The following is a 21588-nucleotide window of genomic DNA, read 5'->3' on the forward strand; positions in this document are numbered from 1 at the left end:
CAGATTGGGCAAGGCCATGGGTGAAGAGATCTCTACTTCATGAATTATCTAAATCTTTCTTCAAATTCCTTTTGTAATTATGTCCAAGATAAGGATATTGAAACTTGGCATAAAAGACTTGGACACCTAAGCTACTAAAAGATGTATCTTCTTCCTTTTGGGAAAAAAAATTATAATGAAAAAGATTTAGTTTGCAAAGATTATATCTTTGAAAAGATGAAATCCATTATGTTTTCTAATAGAACTGTTGTCTCTAAGAGACCTTTTGAATTAGTGCATTCGAATATTTGGGGACCTTCTTGTTAGAAAGTGACTTGAAATACATTGGGTTCAATAATGAACCCATATCTATGCACGTGAAGTGCAAATATACCCATTAAAGGGAAACAACATAAGCACATAATGTGCTAACACATAAAACCCATAAAAAGGGAAAAATATGACATAAAGTCATAAGTTGCATATCATTGAAGAATAATGGAGAAGGGGTAAAAACCCCATTACAATGGAGCATAAGCTCCCTCAAGAAGTAAGTAATACAAAGGGGAGAGCCCCTATTTATAACAACAAAAAGGAGCCTTGGAGGGGCTCCACTCATAGACGTTGGAGCCCCTCCAACGATCACAAATGTGACCGTTGGAAGGGACCCAACGTCTATTTGAGTGGGCCCCCCAAGGTACCTTTTGGTACTTGAGAAAAAAGAAATAAAAAATAAAAGAAAAAGAAAAATAAAATAAATTACAATCACATTCATAAAGTGAATGTGCGTAAAACAGAGGAAAAGACTAAAATACCCCTACGGCTAAACAAAAGGAAAATATATATTTTATATATATAAATAGGAGGATACTTATACATATATACCATATATGTATATGTATCATCTTTTATATATATAAAATATGTCTAATTACAACAATTGATGGGTACATTTTAACACCCCCCCTCAAGCTTTGCAGGGAAACGAAAAGATTGAAAAAAGGGCAAAACTCCACGAGGCTTCGGCGACTCCAAGAGGCTTCGACAAGGATGCAATGAAACTTGAAATAGCCTTCCTCCAATTGTCTTCAAATGATGAACCCATTTCCCGAACCATCCAGGGTACTTCCCTTTGTCCTATCTCCAAGATCCTGAGAAAAGAAAACAACAAAGAACAAGTAAACAATATCTTTGCACTTTACTCAAAAAGGAACATTCCTAACAAGGTGCAAAATTTATGCATAATATGATAGTTACTTTAGTATGAAACAAAAAATTTAGAAAACCAAAGTTTCTAAATCATACATTATGTTAAAACAAAATGAGCGGAAGCAAATTATGCAAAAATTGTAAGAATGCATAATGCATTCATAAGGTCCACCATTGGACAAATATAACCCCATAATGGGGAATAACAAAATGATCCACTAAGGGATACCACAAGAAGCCTACGAAGAGGCATAACATACATATGCTTTATTGAATGAGAGCCCAAAAAAGGCCATAAAGAGCATATGCATATACGAATCATAATATGAATTGATACTCAAAGAACTAAAACATGCTTCAAACATGTAGTGAAGTTCCAAAAAAGAGAAACGAAGTCTCCAAGCATACTTTAGGCAAAATAAACCCAAGAGTTCACAAGGTTTTTAAAAACATTTATGAAAGTCACGCTTAATAAAAAAAACATTTTACATATAAGGGTGGCAAAAACCATAAGCACTTAATATATAGATTAAATGCTAAGAAATCAACTTGATATGCATATCAAAAAGATGATTTACTTGAAAAACACAAGTCATGAATGGAATTTTGCAAATTTCAATAATAGTTTATTCATTACAAACAACTTCCTCATTAGTCCTCCAAAACCCATAAATCAAGTGTATAAGCTACTAGATCAAGAATATAAAATCATTAAAGGCAAAAGACACACACAAAGGTGTGTAAACGAACCTCTTGTCTACATATAATAATACTTGAAATAAGTGCATCTACGACAAGAGCAAGAGAATACATGCCAACATGGACTAAAAAGTATCTCTTGTCTACGTAAAAATACACTTAAAACCAAGTATGTTCAGCTACTAGAACAAGAGTAATAAGCCAACCATGGGCTAAAACATAATACATCTCTTGTCTACATAAGATGGCACTTGAAATGAGTGAAATAAGCCAACCATGGGCATACATCTAAGCGACTAGAACAAGAACACAAACGCCAACATGGACTAAGATCACACACGATGGTGTGAATCAACGTGTCTTGTCTACATATAAGATCACTCAAGACAAGTGTGTTCAGCTACTAGACCAAGAGAGCAAAAGCCAACAAAGGGCTAAAAACACACGAAGGTGTAATAAAATTCTTGTCTACATATGATGACACTTAGATAATGGGCATAAAAGGAAAAGACTTTTGAGGCAATAAAGCTTGTAATGACAACATATAAATAAAACCTTGAATGAAACAATATTCCTTTTAAAAAAGAATACTCATAACAATAACATTTTGAAATAAATGCATGTAAAAAGTATCTTCAACAAGATACTACAATCGATAAAATAATATTCTTGAGAACAAATGTGTGAACATACACACACCAAGAACACTTGTGAAAAAACACAAGAACACATGTGCACAACAAGCACAACATACGGAATCACAAATGTGCAAGTGCACTCATAAGATTCTTAAACAAATAAAAGGTTGGGCTATAATCCCAAAACACCTTGATTTTAAATATACCTTAAAACATTTAAGGTTTCAAACACCATATGTCCATCACATTTACATAGAGGCATCCATAATATCAATGGCCACAAGAGAAAAAATGAGTGACGCACTCATAATTAGAGATCAAATAACAAATCATTTTAGAGTCCCAAGGTGCCCATAACTCACCTCAACAACCATCTATAATATGGAAGGTGGACAATCTAAAATGATACAACACGAGGTGCCCATAACTCACCTCGACAAACATCTCTAATATAACAAAAAATAAGGCCAAATAAATGATGCATTAAATAACATGTGATGGACAAATATAAGTGCCACAAAAGGGCAGTAACCACATAAGGAATCATTTTCCAAATAAAAGTTTTTACCAAGAGGACCGATTAACAAATTGAATCAAAGGTCCAATATAATCCATCAAAACAATTTTGCATAAACACGAATTATGCTTAATCTTCAAAAGAAGTCTTGTACCAAAAAAGACTTATTAAGCAACAAACACAACAACATAAAGAATTCATCAAGACAATCAAGCTTTTAATCAAAGAAATCATAAGAACCGTAATGGTTCAGAAAGAAGGCTTTAACACAATACTCAAGGAAAGAATATTCAAAAAACACTTGAAAATTTATAGATTTGGAATTAAATCCCATACAACAATTTTAAAATATTCTTTGATTGTGATGAGATATGCGGACACATACAAAGTGCTATAAGCACTTACAATGATTTAACAAGAACTCAATATCTAAATTCATTATATTTTTCACAAAAGAAATGTGCATAAAATACAAAAATACACAAAAGTGAGCAAGTATGCACTTTATAAAAAGAGCAATGCTTGAAATTCTCAAATTTTAATTATGTAATTACATGCTTGATAAGTGCAATTGAGGACAAAGAAAACCATATTATGGCCAATGTAGGCACCTTTAAAGATATTATTAAGAGGTTTCGAAACCTTATGAAAAATACAAACCAACAAGTTTATAAGGATGAAAAATGAAATCATTTATACCAAAAAGGATGTAATAGATGAACTATGCACTCTATGTGGGAAATTCCTTTTAAAACAATCTTTCCTAATGGTTTATCATAGATAATTTTTCAAAAAAGAAACATTGAAAAACTTTTTAGGAGTTCTTATAAGTCATCATTAACAAGAACTACTTTAGGATTCAACAAAGATTTTAGATGTGAGAGATTCTCATATAATGATTATATCAAATTTTTCAAAAATGCACTAAAATCCATAATCAAGAGGGGAACTCGAATCAAATTAGGGTTCATATGAGAGTTAAAAAATTTTAAGCAAAGATCATTATTTTAGCAAGAAATCATATATATAATTTTTAAAAGTTAACTTATAGGTCAATCATGAAATATTTATATAAGAACTATAAATCTCACATAATTGAAGGTAATTTTTAAAAACATAAATTACTATTATATGCGATGAGTAGTTCGAAAAACACGAATTTTATATTTGGACAACAAACGATTTCACCAAATTTAAAAGGAGATATTTTCAAAATATATGAGCACACGAAATGTGAAAAGAAATAATTCAACTATCATGACCATTAAATGAACAAACTATATGCAAGAAACATATTTTCAAATGCATAATACTTTTAAGAAAAGGGATACATACCGAATAACTTCAAAAGCATAATACTTTAGGAAGAGCAATGAATACTTCACCATTTCTTGAGCGACACGCTTTCCGTTGCACCAAAGGACAACCCCATCGTGACCTCGCTCTGATACCATGTTAGAAAGTGACTTGAAATACATTGGGTTCAATAATGAACCCATATCTATGCACGTGAAGTGCAAATATACCCATTAAAGGGAAACAACATAAGCACATAATGTGCTAACACATAAAACCAATAAAAAGGGAAAAATATGACATAAAGTCATAAGTTGCATATCATTGAAGAATAATGGAGAAGGGGTAAAAACCCCATTACAATGGAGCATAAGCTCCCTCAAGAAGTAAGTAATACAAAGGGGAGAGCCCCTATTTATAACAACAAAAAGGAGCCTTGGAGGGGCTCCACTCATAGACGTTGGAGCCCCTCCAACGGTCACAAATGTGACCGTTGGAAGGGACCCAACGTCTATTTGAGTGGGCCCCCCAAGGTACCTTTTGGTACTTGAGAAAAAAGAAATAAAAAATAAAAGAAAAAGAAAAATAAAATAAATTACAATCACATTCATAAAGTGAATGTGCGTAAAACAGAGGAAAAGACTAAAATACCCCTACAGCTAAACAAAAGGAAAATATATATTTTATATATATAAATAGGAGGATACATATACATATATACCATATATGTATATGTATCATCTTATATATATATAAAATATGTCTAATTACAACAATTGATGGGTACATTTTAACACTTCTCTCTATTGAGACTGAAATGTACAGGAATATACGGGTCCAGATCTGGACCCGTATCTCTATTAATATTGGGTCTGGATTATATCGGGTCTGGACCGAAGAGTCACAAACCCGACCCGATCCGGATGTTATAAACTTAAGTCAAGGAATAGGGCACGTGTGGTTGAAGATTGATGTGCAACTGTTGCAGCCTCCTCTCTCCTCCCCTTTCAGCAGCATCAACGAACCCGATCAGGAAGTTAACAGGTACGTGCATGATCTCTAACATGGTATCAGAGCAGGTCGAGGCCTAACGACCAGGTCGAGTTTCCCTTCTTCTCCCCTTGTCCTCCTTCCTCTATTCTCTCCTCTCGTTTAGTTTTTTTTAACGATCGTGTCTGATTCCCCTCCTCCCCTTATCCTCCTTCTATTCTCGTTCAGATTTCTCATTTTTTTTAATCTCGTTAACCTGATCTCCTTCTGCTTCTTTGATTGAATGTCGGATCTGACCATTCAGACCAGATCCTAACATTTGAAAGGAGATTAAACAAAAAAAAAATCTAATTTGAATGTGTCAAATTCTATTTCCCTTCCGACGTCAAATTCTATTTCTGAACATATCAAAGGCTGCTCTTTTCTCTTTTGCTCTCATTTCACATTTGAATTTTCTTAAATCAAAGGTTGTTCCTTCCCTGCATAGATCGTTGATCGCCGATTTTTTTTAAGTCACAACATATATCTCAAAGCACGAGTTGATATTTTTTCTTGTCTTCCTCCTTTGAATCATATTTGTAATTGTTCCAGATCATGATTTCCGCAAAGCATTTCTGAAGTTTGTCCGCAAAAAAAAAAAGGTCGGACAAGTCTGGGTTGCTGGTTCATTGCATTGCTGAGCAATTTTCCATACCTTCATCTTATTCAACTCGTGTTTTCTTATTCTTCTTCTTAGCCAACTTGCCTCGTTTTCTTTTTTTCATGGATTCCCCATCTCTTCTGTCCAGTTTTCTTGGCCAACTCATATCTGAGAAATTGAACAATTCCAATTACTTGACTTGGAAAAGGCAAATTTTGCCTTTTATTCGTAGTTTGGACATCTCTGGTCACCTCGATGGAACAATTCATGCACCACCTGAGTTTATCATGAACGAAGAGCGAGATGATAAAAGAGAAGTCTCTAACAAACTAGTTTGCAATCCAGAGTTTTCAACATGGAAAAGAAAAGATCAGGCTGTCGTGGCTTATATTACCTCTACTCTTTCACAAGAGGTATTAGTGGTTATTCCAGATGAATGTTCAGCCAACGAACTATGGCAAATACTTGTACAGACCTATTCACAGATTTCAGAGGCTAGGATTCTTCATTTAAAGATAGAGTTTCAGCTCTTGAAGAAAGAGAACTTATCGGTTACATAATACATGAACAAAGTCAAGAGCATCACAGATCAATTAGCAATGGTGGGTTGTGTCATTCCTGACAAAGAGAAAGTTCAACAAGCGCTGAATGGCCTTGGATCCGACTATCACATGTTGGTCACTTCTCTTCTATGCCTTTCTTCATTGCCTAACTTTGATGATATGCGGGCGAAACTACTGCAGTATGAAGTTACCATTAGAGGTGAGGAGCTGATTCAAAATAGCAATCATGAGGTTCTGGTCATAGGCATGGTGGCAGGGCAAGGACGTGGAGGCTTTCGGGGTGGACATGGACAGGGAAGAGGTAATCAAGGAGGTTGCAGGCTTCTTCCCACGCCTAACGTGTCACCTAACCCACTCTTAGAGAACCAATCTTCTAGACATATACCAACATGTTTTCAGTGCAATAAAAAGGGGCACATTAAGGCAAATTGTTGGCATAATCCACAAAACAAAGGTAGATTTAATGGTACTGGGGCTTCCACTAGAGGACAAGTGAGAGATGAAAAAGAGAATGTGAATAATCTTTTGATTTCTGTTCTTTCCAAGTTAAGTTTTAAGCAGACTGAGCAGAGAACTTGGTATATTGACTCTGGAGCTTCTGCACATGTGACAGGTGATGCTGGTAAGATTTTTCAACTCATTCCTTATTGTGGCAAATTCAGTATTAAAATCGGAGATGGTGCCCTTCATCCTATCTCTCATGTTGGAAATGTTTTTCTTCCACTCTCAAACTCTTCACTTCTTTTATCCAATGTTTATCACTCACCCAGTATTGTTAAAAATATTGTTTCTATTTCTAAACTTGTTGATGATATTAACTCTTTTGTCGAATTTACTCCTTCTGTGTGTGTCAAAGAACTTCTCACGAAAAAGACACTCGTTGAAGGAGAACGACAGAAAAATATGTATGTCCTCAAAGAATCTCCTATTGTTCGTGCTGCTTCAATAAAGTTACAGCCAGTTCAACCAGTGTTATTCAAGGATTGTCTTAGTCTGTCTCAGTGTAATAAGCCAGACATTTGGCATCGTCGTTTGGGTCATTGTAATCGTTCATTCATTAAAAGACTTGTGTATAGTGGGTTTGTTCCACAGTCTAGTTTGAATAATGAGTCTGATATTTCTCTTTGTCCCAGTTGTCATTTATGTAAGAGTTATGTTCTCCCATTTCACTAAATAAAACAAAGAGCTTTTGTGCCTTTTGAAATTGTCTATTCTGATGTTTGGGGACCTGCCCTACAATCTTCTTTGTCGGGCAGCCGCTATTATGTCACTTTTATTGATAGTTATTCCAGGTATACTTGGATCTATTTTATGAAACACAAATTTGAAGTGTTCCAAGTTCTTTCATGTATTTTGTGCCTTAATTAGTAATCAATTTGCATCTCAAATCCAACATTTTCAATGTGATGGTGGGGGAGAGCATTTGATGCAGAGCATCCTGAATATCCATGCATTGAAGGCAAAGTTGGATCCATATCTAACCCATCAAATCAAATCCGGGATGCGATCTATGGCAGATCCAATCATGTAGGACCATCTGGGTCCAATTTGATCTCCACATATCCAAATCCGTTTTGAATATCATGTTCCAATTACTAGGATATTTTGTTTTCTTAGAAATTGTATTTCTATGTTTGATTCTATTTTGTATGTCTGGAATCATTTATGTTTTTTTTATGTATTTTATTTTATGTAATTTTTATTTTTATTTTTAGGTGTCGAATTCTACAGATTCGGATAGTTCTAGAGTCTTGTAGGATTGTTTTGCGGTACTAGAGGGTGTAATGGGGTACTCAGAGTAGTTTTCTTTTTTTTTCCGATTTAGAAACCCAATATCGTGAAGGGTTTTTGGAGCAAAAGCATCATTTAGATCTTGGATCTTATCCAAGATCCAATTCAGCCCAAACCATAGATGGAGCCACCTTGATTGGACCTCTATAACCCTCATTTGAAATCAGTTTGAATAAAAGGTCAAAAAGGGTTGTTGGAGAGGCAATGATGCCCATTTTCAAAAGAAGCCCATGCATTGGGCAAGTGGGTGGCACCTTGGAGAAGCCCACCCTCTTTTTGGTGTGAGTGAAGCTGGGGGTTGGCATCATCAGTCTACCTTCCAGCAGACCTTAAGAGCCCATGGTGGTCGACCATGAGGGCAGGTGGCTATGTCACAGGGATTCGGCTAGGAGGGTGCCGCACCCGCGTCGACGCGACTCGACGCGGGTGCGGGTGCCGCACCGGGTGCGGTCAACTTGATCCTGGGTGCGTTGACCGCACCCAGGATCATTAATGTCCATTTTTAAAAAAAAAAATTGCCCAAATGGGCTTCGAATTTTTTTTTAAAAAACTTTATGCTAGTCTGTCAGCTGCTGACAGACTAGCATAAAGTAAGTTTTTCAGTTTTCACGCACAGCTGCTGACAGCAGCTGCCTGACAGCTGCAAAGTTTAAAAAAAAAACCCCGCCTATTCCCCAACCCCCTTTTTAAAAAAAAACCCCGCCTATTCCCCAACCCCCTTTATATATATATATATATATATATATATATATATATATATATATATATATATATATATATATATATATATATATATATATATATATATATATATATATTACTTATTACATTTTTGCCCCTGCCGCACCCCCGCACCCGGGTTTTTTGGAAGTGCCGAATCCCCGCACCCGCACCCGCACCCGCACCCATGTGACATAGGCTGGTGGTTGTTGTTTTGAGAAAAAAAGAAAAGAATTTCGAAATGGTGCTGAGAGAGGAAATGTTATTTGAAGGGTGAATTATAGCCTCGGTATTTTGACCGTATCTTCCTAGATACTGGTCCAAATTGAATGATCTTTAACTTGCTGAAAAACTAAGATCTTGATCTACAAGTTTTATGTTTACCATTTGGCTTGATTCGGCTCGGTTAAGCAGCTAAAGTCCCAGACATCAAGGAAGGTGAAAGGAAAGCACGAGTTGGAGCTTGGTGTGTGCTTGAAGGTTCGATTGGAGAAGCTCACGTTGGCTGAGTTGCTGCAGGAGTCACGTCCATGGCTGGAGGGCTCAACATCTCCTACCTTGCACGAAATGATGATGGTGTTGGTTGTTGCTCAGTCACGCCATCTTCTTTACGAAATTGTGTTTGCATCCCTTGATCTCTTGTTATTTTTGTGTTTTGATCTTGATGTTTGTTGAATATAACTGCAAACTAATTGATTGTTGTCAATGTACTGAGTGTTTAGAAGCATTTTATGTTATTAAATGTGATTTCCAGTCATATCTTGATTCTAAGCATTATGGTTTATCCATTTCGTTTTTCTGTCAAAAATCGGAATCCTGATTCCAGAGTTGTCAGAGACAACTCCAAAGAATCGACTCTATCTACTAAGATACTGGTCCGATTCTGCTGTTATTGAGCTTCCTAAAAAACTAAGACATGAACCTACAACATTGTTGTTGAGGTCGAGGCTTGATTCGGCCCTCAAGGTCCCGAAAAATCCCTGTCAAGCAGTCGGTCGAACAGAATCTGTCAGACACTGTCCCGTCCAGAACACTGTGAACAGTGTTCCGTATTTTAGGAATTTCTCACGATTCCTTCCATAAAACTTTGATTTCTTTGATTCTGTGGAAAGCTAAGACAATGGTCTGTAACTTTCATGTTTATCATTTCTGTTGATTCATATTGTAAGTAACTCAAAAGATTTGATCTTTCTGCATCTACCATAGAACTGAGCATGAGATTTCCTGTTATAGAATCCTGCGTATGGTTTCGTAATTTTCAAATATCTGGAGTTTTACTGCGAGATTTCTAAATCTGAAAGTTAGTCTGGTTAGCTAACATTCATCCACACAATAGTGACGTTCGAGGTTTCTTCTGAAACCCTCATTTGTATGCCCGAATCCAGGGTGTTTCACGCGGCCAATATGAACCCAATCAGTAGGTTAGGCTAGTTAGCAATTAGTTCGTCATGGACTTTAAAATTGAATAGAGGCGCGTATGATTGCCCAAAAATTACGAGTCATAGCTTTCTGGAAAGGTCTGAATCAGACATTCAGTTCATCTGTTGGGAGTTTTCGCAAACTCCATCGTCTGAGGAGTCAAAACCCTCTTCGAATAGGATGTCCCCCGAACTCGGAGAGTCTGTCATAGATTTGACTATCAGTGCTGATTTTGAGTCTGTGGAGCGGAAATTACTTATCCGAATCCAGTGATTTTAAATTCGTTGGAAAGGTGAGTAAGTCACGCACAACTTTCCTTTGGACTGCCTCTGTCGAAATAGAGCACATGAGTCCTAAAAACCCTGTTTCCCAGAGTCCTGTTTGGACTCATCTTAGTGAAAAAGCTTCTGTGCGTATTGAGATCTATTTGGATCTTTGATCGTGGATCAGTGCGTACCAAGTCCACATCATTTTGGTATCAGAGTAAGGTTTGCCAGATTTCTCAATCCGACACGATCACCGGTGTAGTGGTAAGGTCAAAAATATATTTTTTTAGATCCATGCGCCATGTCTGGGCGAACCGAATATACGAGTCGAAGCGTGTATATCCTTGAAAAGGACATTCGCGACCTTAGAGATGGAACTCAAACCTTGCGGCGTCAAATCGATAATCTTCGTTATAAAATAGAAAATTTTACCAAGGAGCGAGAGAAGTCATTCGAGCAAAGTCAATGTGTTTCTTGAAGAATACGTAGAACACCTCCTTATAACTCTGATGATGAATTTGAGTTAGAACGGGATAAGAAAACGAGGTTTTTGCAAAGTCTAATGCTCGCTGAACAAACTCGGATGGCAATGATAAAATCTAGGCTTTGTGAACTGGAGTTAGAGGAAGATTGTCGTCACAGACCTGATCTACTACAATCTTGGAGGTCTGATTTCATTCATGGGTCTGACCCACATCGATATTCAGACTCGTGTTGTCAGTTGGATCCGCCCAGGAGATCCAGTCGGGAGCCTAGAACTCCAAATCTAAAGTCCAACTATGCGAACTCTTCGCATAGAGAATGGAGGTGTAGCCCTCGTAAGCCCGTCTCAGCCTTTGGTCCCCGACCCAACCCCACCTCATTTGAATCCATTAATGCTAGGGCTAGGCTTGAGGAAACCTCGTACATGAGTTGCGAGGACAAAGAAAATCTCATTTCGTATGACTTAGAACCTCAAAAAATTGAAGAAGGCATAGACGAGAGTAGTGATGTCGAAATTAATTCGAATTTCGAAAGAAAGTCCAAGTGCGAAGAAATCAATTGCACTCAAGTCCATTTCACAAAGGAGCCTCCTGAGGAGCCTTTTCATGAAATTATCGGTGACCCAATATTTGATGAAGAACCTATCCTTAATGTAGTGTTTGATGCGTTGTCCGATGAAGTTGATAAAATCGAGAAGGAACCCTCACTTGAATTTGAGGATATTCCTATGAATGCGTTCATTACTGATCCAATCTATGAAAGCATGTATGAAGAGATGTCCCACATCTTATCATTTTGAGAAGTATCACCTCTAGAAGACCCCTATGTCAGTCTTGACAATCCGGTCTTCAAGAAATTTTATGAACCCATGGACGTTACAGTTTTGCCTCGAGTTGTATTTGACATGATTGTCAACATTGTTCTGACAAGTCTCATTAGTACATCCATTGTCGAGTCAATTGTCGAAAGTAAACAGGTGGATTCTATTGATGAAGATCGACAAGTCATATGTGTCAATGAGCGCTTAGATGTTGACACTCCTCCTGTGGGGTTGTTCGAGCATTTAGAGTCGCATGTTAGTCTTTGACACATTAGGACGAGAATGCTTGAAAGTCTCAAATCTTGTTTGTGCCCATCTGGAATTAGTGTACAATCATAATTATGCCGCATTGGTCAATTACAAAAATAAGTTCGAATTTCTGCTTTAGTGTGTTGCTTGTGAATTATCATGTAAACACCCATATTTTTATATCAATTTTGAAATCTTGAATCACATGATATATACTCAATTGATATCTGCGGTTCATCCGCATTTTTTTACTATATGTCAAGCTTTAATGCATGGAAAGGTGGTTAAATATAATGTCTTAGATGCTTTTGTGCTTCCAGCGCATTTTTCTGAATTTCATTGTGCTAAGTATGTTGAATTACATTGCCTAAATTATTATTCACATTCATATATGAAATTGCCTTTCTTGTATAATTTAGTTATTATTACTTTGGACAGTGACTGCACTGATTATATTTTGAACTTGTGCAGGAATTATGGCATAGCACTCGAGAAGAACAAGGCTCCGAGGACGAAGCCTTTCGACCCAGGAGGGAATGATGCAGAGCATCCTAAAGATCCGTGCATTAAAGGCAAAGTTGGATCCATATCTAACCCATCAGATCCGATCGGGGATGCGATATGTGGCAGATCCAATCATGCAGGACCATTTGGGTCAAATTGGATCTTCATGTATCCAGATCCGTTTTGAATATCATGTTCCAATTTCTAGGATATTTTGTTTTCTTAGAAATCGTATTTCTATGTTTGATTCCATTTTGTATGTCTGAAATCATTTATACTTTTTTTATGTATTTTATTTTATGTAATTTTTTTTTATTTTTAGGTACCGGATTCTATGAATCTGGATAGTTCTAGTGCCATGTAGGATTGTTTTGTGGTACTAGAGGGTGTACGGGGTACTCAGGGTAGTTTTCTTTTTTCCGATTTAGAAACCAAATATCGTGAAGGGTTTTTGGAGCAAAAGTTGTGAGAAATGGTGGGTTCCTTGTCACATGCACAAGACTAAGTACAGGATGAGGAGAAAATACGTAAGAGCTGCAGAATCCTTCATTGGAGGTTGCAGTATTGGCATTCCATTAAGTATATAGTGTTACAATTACTAGGGTACGAAGATACCCATTACACAACAATGTAATTTATAATATGCCATTAATACAATTAATGAACATGTGCTTAAATCTGAAATTAGATAAACTTGAATTGGGTTCAGTTCATGAATAATGTCTTCTTTTCATCCTCCCTCAAGTTGTACATGGTTTTGAACCATGAACAACTTGCCTTTCAACATCCAGAATTTGTCCTTGATAAGCCCTTTGGTAAACAAGTCAGCAACTTGATCAGTAGTCCAAACAAATTTTGGTTCAATTTTCTTCTCTTCGACTTTCTGTCTTACAAAATGTTGATCAATTTCAATATGCTTGGCACGACTGTGGTAGATAGGATTGAATGATATGTTGATGGCACTTTGATTGTCACATAAGAGAATACATTTAGATATCGATTCTCCTACTTTTGTCAACAAATGTCTAATCCATGTTACTTCAGCTGTAGCAGCTGCCATTGATCTATATTCCGCTTCGGTACTCGATCTCGCAATAGCCCTTTGTTTCTTACTGCTCCAAGAGACAAGATTTAGGCCAACGAAAACACAATATCCTGAGACTGACATCCTGAGACTGACCTACTCTCATCTGGATCTCCTGCCCAGTCTGCATCTGTGTATACAAGAAGTTCATGCATGTGACGTTCATTCATACTCTTTCTGTACACAGGACCATCCCCAATAGTTCCCTTCAAATATCGAAGAATGCGTTTAACAGCTTCCATATGCCCAATGCGCGGTTCATGCATGAACTGAGATACCTGATTAACTGAATAGACAATATCAGGGCGAGTAAAAGTGAGATATTGAAGCATCCCTACTATGCTGCGATATTTTGTATAATTCTCATACAAATCTCCATCTTGGGAACTGAGTTTCTGATGAAGTACACTGGGCATGCTTAGAGGCTTGCAATCTTTCATACCTGCCTTGCTGAGAACATCAATAGTGTACTTATGGTGGGTAAGTGTCATGCCTTCAATAGTTCTGTCAACTTCTACTCCAAGAAAATATCGCAGTTAACCAAGGTCCTTCATCTTAAACCTGTGATTCAGTTCTTTGACCTACTCAATATGTGCATTAGAGTTATCTATAATGATTATGTCATCAACATATATCAATAACAAGGTAACTGTGTCTTTCCATTTGAATATGAAAAGAGAATGATCAAGAAGAGACCGACTAAAACCATATTTCTCTATTTCAAGAGAAAAACTGTCAAACCAAGATCGGGAGGCTTGCTTCAAACCATATATAGCTCTCTTTAATCTACACATATTCTTTGGAGTTCCCTTTTGCATACCCCGTGGGTTGCTCTATGTACACTTCCTCCTTCAGAGTTCCATGTAGGAATGCATTTTTTACGTCCAGCTGACGAATAATCCGCTGGTACTCAATAGCCAATGATAATATGATTCGAATAGTGCCCATTTTCACAACCGGACTTAAGGTCTCAACATAGTCTTGTTCTTGCCCAGTCTAGCCTTATATTGTTCAATAATATTGTCCGGCTTATATTTTATTTTATACACCCATTTCGATCATGTGGTCTGGGAACAATCTCCCAAGTGCCACATTCATGAAGAGCCTCCATTTCTTCATTCATAGCTTCAATCCATCGCTTAGAATTTGCTGCTTGATAAAATGTTGTGGGCTGATCTTCCTTACCTAAAGAGGTTAAGAAGAGTTGGAAATCCATAGTGAAGTTCTCATAACTTACCCATTTGTCAATAGGATGTCGGGGTCGAGTGGATCTTTTGGGAACAGAGGAAGAAGAATTCATCTCCTGATCAGAATTGGAGAGGGTCCCCTTCTCACGTCGAGAGTAAACAATACTTTTATACCTTTCGGGAGGCAATGATAGATCTAAGAGGACACTTTCTTGAGTCCTTTGGAGAGCATCAGACATGTTTCCCTCATCTCTTTGATTACATTCTGAAGGACAAACATCATCAACACTAGAAAAGAGATCAGATTGTAACCAAGGGTGATAAACTTCAATTTCAGGAAGAGTGTTAACATTGTGGTCAAAATTCAATTCATCAAATACAACATTCCTGGATATTTTGATACGCTTGCTCACGGGATCATAGCATTTGTACCCTTTATAATCATCAGCATACCCCACAAATCTGCACTTCAAGGCCTTATCCTGAAACTTGTGTCGCATTGAACTGTTAACATAAACATAACATACACACCCGAATACTCGCAAATCATGATAATTTAGATGAACACTATGTAAAGAAAAGAAGGGTGATTTGTTTTCCAGGATATTCATGGGCAATTGGTTTATGATATGAACGGTTGAATGAAAAGCCTCTGCCCATAAGGTAATTGGAAGGTTACTATCATGCATCATGCTCATTGCACTCTCGACAATATGGCGATGCTTGCGTTCAGCAATCCCATTCTGTTGAAGTGTATGAAGGCAAGACACTTGCCTATGTATTCCATTTGTCTAGAGAAAATTAATAAAGTCATTTGAGGAGAATTCACCCCCTCCATCACATTGGAAACAAAGAATATTATCAAAGAATTGATTTTGAACAAAGAAATGAAAGTTCTGAAATAACTTGAATGTTTCAGATTTACATTTCATAAAGAAAATCCATATATATCGAGAATAGCTATCAACAAAAATAAGATAATATCTGACGTCAGACATAGAGGGAACTGGAGCCAGACCCCAAACATCAGAACAAATGATTTCAAATGGTCTTGAAGCTCTTTTATTAATAGAATGAAATAGAAGAACATGAGTCTTACATTGCAGACAACTTGAACATTTTTTATCATTGACATTTAAACTTAGACTTGACTTGGGAATAAGACTGCTTGAAACAAGCTTTTCAATGAAACGACTATTACAATGACCCAGACGACCATGCCAAAGATTTGGCTTATTACACTCAGAAAGACTAAAAATATTCTTAGGAAGGACTGAAGAAGATGATGATGTGAGCTTCAAGGTGAAAGGATTATCTTGGAACACGTACATATTCCCTTGGCGTTTTCCCTCAGTGAACGTTTCCCTCGTGTGAAGGTCCTTGACACAAACAGAAAAAGGAGTAAACTCCACTAGAGCATTAATGTCATCTACAAGCTTAGAGAGAAAAACAATATTTTTCTTGATATTCAGAGCATAAATGACATTTGAAAGAGCAAGAGAAGTAGACATAGGAATGACAGAGTTTCCAATGTGAGAAATATGATGGTGAGACCCATCTCCAGTGACTATACTATTTCTACCAGCATAAGGAACAGGAGTTAGGAGCTTACCAGCATCACCAGTGACATGAGTGTCTGCACCAAAATCGACATACCAAGTGCCCTGATCATTTTGTTTTAAATTCAATTCAGCTAGAGCAGATAGTAACAACTCCTTTGAAAGAACTCCTAAATGAATCAAGGAATCGGTGAGAGAGAGGAGAGATAGAGAAAAGAGAGAACTCGGTATTTGGGAATCGACAGCCACTCCAATACATTGATGGTTGCACTAATCCTGCATTAATACTAATAGGGTTACAAATAAAATACATGGACAAAACTGCCCTGTACAAGTATTACATATTACACAGAGACATATAAGAGGCTGTATCGGATATGGATTCAACTGGATCCATATTCTAATACCCTCCGTCAAGTTGTGCATGGGAGTAAGCCATGTGCAACTTGTTCTTCAGATACCATAAGCGGTTACTTGTGAGACGTTTTGTGAAAGCATCAGCGACCTGATCTTCTGAAGACACATATATTGGTCCAATCTCCTTGTCCGCTATCTTTTGTCGGATGAAATGTTGGTCAATCTCAATATGCTTAGTCTGACTGTGATGAACAGGGTTGATTGCAATTTGTATAGCACTTTTATTATCACACATGAGTGTCGAACTTGAGACATTCTCTCCCATTTCTTTAAGTAGATGCCTAATCCAGGTCACCTCAGTTGTGGCAGGTGCCATAGGTCTATACTCTGCCTTTGTGCTAGATTTTGCAACAGCCTTCTGTTTTCTGCTACTTCAAGAGACAAGATTTTTTTCAATAAAAACACAGTATCCTGAAACAGATCTCCGCTCATCTGGGTCCCCTGCCCAGTCTGCATCTGTGTATGCCAATATATCATGTTTGGATGTCCCCCATGAAGACTGAACATATATAAGTCCATCACCTACCGTGCCTTTTAAATAACGAAGAATACGTTTGACGACATCCATGTGACCAGTTTTCGGTTCATGCATGAACTGAGATACTTAATTTACAGAATATACGATGTCTGGTCGGGTAAAAGTGAGGTACTGTAACATGCCCACTATACTGCGATATTTGCTCGTATCTGAATACAACTCACCATCACAAATGCTGAGTTTCTGATTGACAACACTGGGTGTAGGTAGAGGTTTGCAATCTGTCATTCCTGCTTTACCCAGAAGATCAAGAGTGTATTTGTGTTGAGTTAATGACATTTTTCCATCCTGTCTGTCCACCTCTACACCAAGAAAATATCTCAGTTCCCCAAGGTCTTTCATCTTGAACCGCATACTTAGTAGCACCTTGATTCGTTGAATGTGATCCGGGGCATTGTCAGTGATCACGACATAAACCCAGACTAGTAGCTAAAGGGTACTCACAAGAATATGATATATATTATAATGAAACCTTCACCCCTGTTGCTAGAATGGCTGCTATTAGAATACATATAGTTGTGGCTGCTGTTAGGAAATGGCCTATCTCTTAAGATTGTATATACACTATATACACATATATAGTATATATATATATGTTTATTTCCAATTTTATGGGTATATGACATATAGGGTCATTTTTGTCATTTCACTCATATAATAAAATTGTTTTAATAAAACTATTTTTTACATTTCTACTTTTTTTTTTATTCTTTTTATCTGTAATATTAGAGGACCCTTAGGGGCTCTATGATCAAAATGACCATAGAGTCGTTGGGGGCTCCCAATGGTCAGAAATATGACCGTTGGGAGCTCCCAACGACTCCATTAGAAGCTCCCAATGGTCCTCTCCTTCTCCCTTTTTGTGTATAAATATGGGGGTTGTTCCCTCCTTGTATTCTATGCTTGTATGAAGCACTTTATAAATAAAAGCTTACATTTTTTACTTTTGTGTATCTTTTATGTGCCTTATTAATCTTTATATTATCATATAGAGGACTTGTGCATGTGCACTTGTATGATTGTAATCTTGTAAAGCCTTCAAGTGGCTAGTGTTTTTGTGCTTCCGCATATTTCCTTACACTATCTACCAACTAGATGTAAAAAATGTCTTCCTTAATGGAGAATTAAAAGAAGTGTATATGGATCCACCACCTAGGTATGATATTCTGAAAGGAAAGGTTCTTCACCTTAAAAGGCCTTGTATGGTCTCAAACAAGTACCAAAGGCCTGGTATGATTGCTTTAGTTTTGTTATGACTAGTCTTGAATATTTTTCATGTTATACTGACAGTGTCGTATTTGTTGAGAAATCTGCTGCAGGTATTGTAATTTTGTTCCTTTATGTTGATGACATGATCATAACAGGAGAAAATAAACAGAAGTAAATCATATTAAGTATATATTTAAACAACATTTTGAAATGACTGATTTAGGTTATTTCAGATTTTTCCTGGGGATTGAAGTTGCTTATTCTCCTCGAGAATATTTGTTAATTCAATCTAAATTTGCTACTAAGATTATTGACAGGTTTGGCTTGACTGACGAAAAGAGAGTAGATACACCAGAAGTTATCAACTCAAAGATAAAGATTGATGATGGTACTCCATTGGATGATCCCACACCATATCGATAGATGATCGGTGCCTTAACATACTTGACCATCACCAGACCAGACATCTCTCGTGTAATTCACACTGCTAGCCAATTTCAGCACTCTTCTACCTCAGTTTATATGAGTACTCTTATGTGTATTGTTAGATATTTAAGAAATCATGTTAACAAAGGATTATTGTTGCCTTCCTCCTCCTCTCTTGAATTAGTTGCATATTCTGACTCTGATTGTGGAGGAGATCCCAATGATAGACGCTAAACCATTGGTTTATGTGTTTTTATATGAGACTCGCTAGTATCATGGAAATGCAAAAAGCAACAAAATGTGTTTTTGTCATCCACAGAAGCCGAGTATCAGGCTATGGCTACCACAACATCCGAAATTGTTTGGTTGAGGAGTTTGCTAGTAGACATGGGAGTACCATCAACAATATCATCCACGTTATGTTGTGATAACAAAAGTGCTATATACATTGTTGGGAACCTTTCATGAGCGCACTAAGGACATCGAGATGGACTGCCATTATGTCAGAGAAGAATTTTTTAAGAAGACGATTTTATTGCCACATGCCATATCTGAATATCAACTTACAGACTTCTTCGCTAAAGCCCTTCATTCTCCTAGGTTTCATTTCTTATTAGGCAAACTTTTGATAGTCACACCGTAAGTTTGAGGAGTGTTAATGTATAGACATAGGGGTATTTTAGTTTTTTTGTACATACAAGGGCATTATAGCCATTTTACACCTTTTTATTTTTTTTTTATTTTAATCTTTGTAAATACTAGAATTAGTATAGGGCTTAATGGTCATTTGACCATAGAGCCATTGGGATCTCACCAACTGCTACACCTTGGCTACTTTGTGTATATATAGGGGTTCAAACTCCACACCTTGCTTTTGCTTAGAGCTTTTCCTCAATAACATTTAATATTTTTACTTGTGTTGTATGCCTATAAGTACCTGATTTGTGTGGTTTATGTGATTGATCCATAAGGGATCATTGTGGTTGTGTATGTCCATAAGCGACATTTGAATATTTTTGTATTCCATTAGAATATGAACAATGATCAGGACAGAAGGAAACATCAATTCACTCTGACCAACTTGCAGAAATTTATGTACAATGTATAACAAATAGAATCCAAATTCCGAAGAAATGCATATCGCTGTATTCTTTCCAACCAGTCTCCATGATTGGCACATAAACCTTTCATTAGTAACATATCATGTGAGAGGACACAGTCAAGACAGGATGTAGAAGAAAGTCACCTGTCTAGATAATCGTATAATCTGAAAATGGAGAGTCATATCCTTCAAATCCTCTGTAAAATTGGTAAGTTGTACGTTGTGCTCAGTTGAATTATTTACAGACCCACTTGACTGACCTGAGTCAGTCTTACATTCTTCAACACTTCTGCTATGTGCCATATCGTCGATAACAAGCCTATCCAACTCTTCCTGCACCATTTCTCAGACTTGGGCATTCACATAGGAAGCTTATCTATCCAATATTTTACTTTCCCTCCTGAAAATATGGTATAGACCAAAAACGAAAAAAGAAACAGATTTAATTGAAAAACAAAGGCGGATAAGATTAATAGAAGAATTACGCTGAAGAAAACAACCACATAACCCTTCCATTCCTCAAAGGCAAAATAAGAGCAAGATGCAAAATATAAAACCAAGAAAGCCCAATATTTCTGAATTTGACATTCAAACTGATCACTCTTGGCATCCTCCCAAAGGAAAAGTGATTCATGTGACAGATTAGGATTTCTGCTGTCCCGAAGCTTGCCTTGCTGCAGCTCAGCCATTAAAGAAGCGCTTCATTTCAACAAGTTGGTCAAAATCAAACCACAGATATTTGACCGTATGCAAGTTAGAATAGTTGCAAGAGAGAGAGAGAGATTCAGGCTGCCGGAGATGCTCACCAGACAGAAGGCGGAAGGGGTCTGTTTTACGGTTAAGACTTCGCGTTTGCTCAATGTCCTGGCCCTCGCTGGAATTCTGCCGGAGTTGCTGGAGAACAGCGAGCCGAAGGGTTGGTCAGTGGGTTCGGGAGAGGCCAAAAGAAGGGGAGGGGTTAATCGATTGGTGGGGTTTTGTTTGGTCTCTGTCATATGGTACGGTGTTTGTTGAGAACTTGATATGTGCCTTGAGTTTTATGTTACAACCCGGTTAGAAATTTTTTAAAAGTCTGTGGTGGTAGCGGATGGAGGCCTGGGCCCGAGACCGTAGGCCACCGATTTCGTGGGGGTGGGGGTCAAGCTTTTCCACGGTGTAGACCTAACAAGCTCCTATTAATATTCTTTTAAAGTTTTCTTGTTTAGGTAAAACTTATTTTGTGAGCTTTAGGTTTTATATGACAAGGAGTCATCATTTACATTTGGAATTCCTTTTTAATATAG

The 21588-nt window shown here is 37.1% G+C and overlaps 1 protein-coding gene across 1 annotated transcript in view; it reads right to left on the bottom strand.

Moving 5' to 3' along the window:
• LOC149820931 (proteasome assembly chaperone) overlaps nt 1–21256 on the bottom strand; it is a 35823-nt gene extending 14567 nt beyond the window's left edge. The window contains exons 1-2 of the mRNA XM_089982978.1: nt 21112–21256; nt 20450–20705 (exon numbers count right to left, since the gene is read on the bottom strand). Of these exons, the coding sequence (XP_089839104.1) occupies nt 20450–20647 (198 nt within the window). The 5' untranslated portion in view covers nt 20648–20705; nt 21112–21256. The remainder of the gene's footprint in view (nt 1–20449; nt 20706–21111) is intronic.
• Between the last annotated feature and the right edge of the window lie 332 nt (nt 21257–21588).

Source organism: Nuphar pumila, chromosome 12 (genome assembly GCF_984573655.1).
Source record: "Nuphar pumila chromosome 12, dmNupPumi1.hap1.1, whole genome shotgun sequence".
In the NCBI taxonomy this organism is placed as follows: domain Eukaryota; kingdom Viridiplantae; phylum Streptophyta; class Magnoliopsida; order Nymphaeales; family Nymphaeaceae; genus Nuphar; species Nuphar pumila.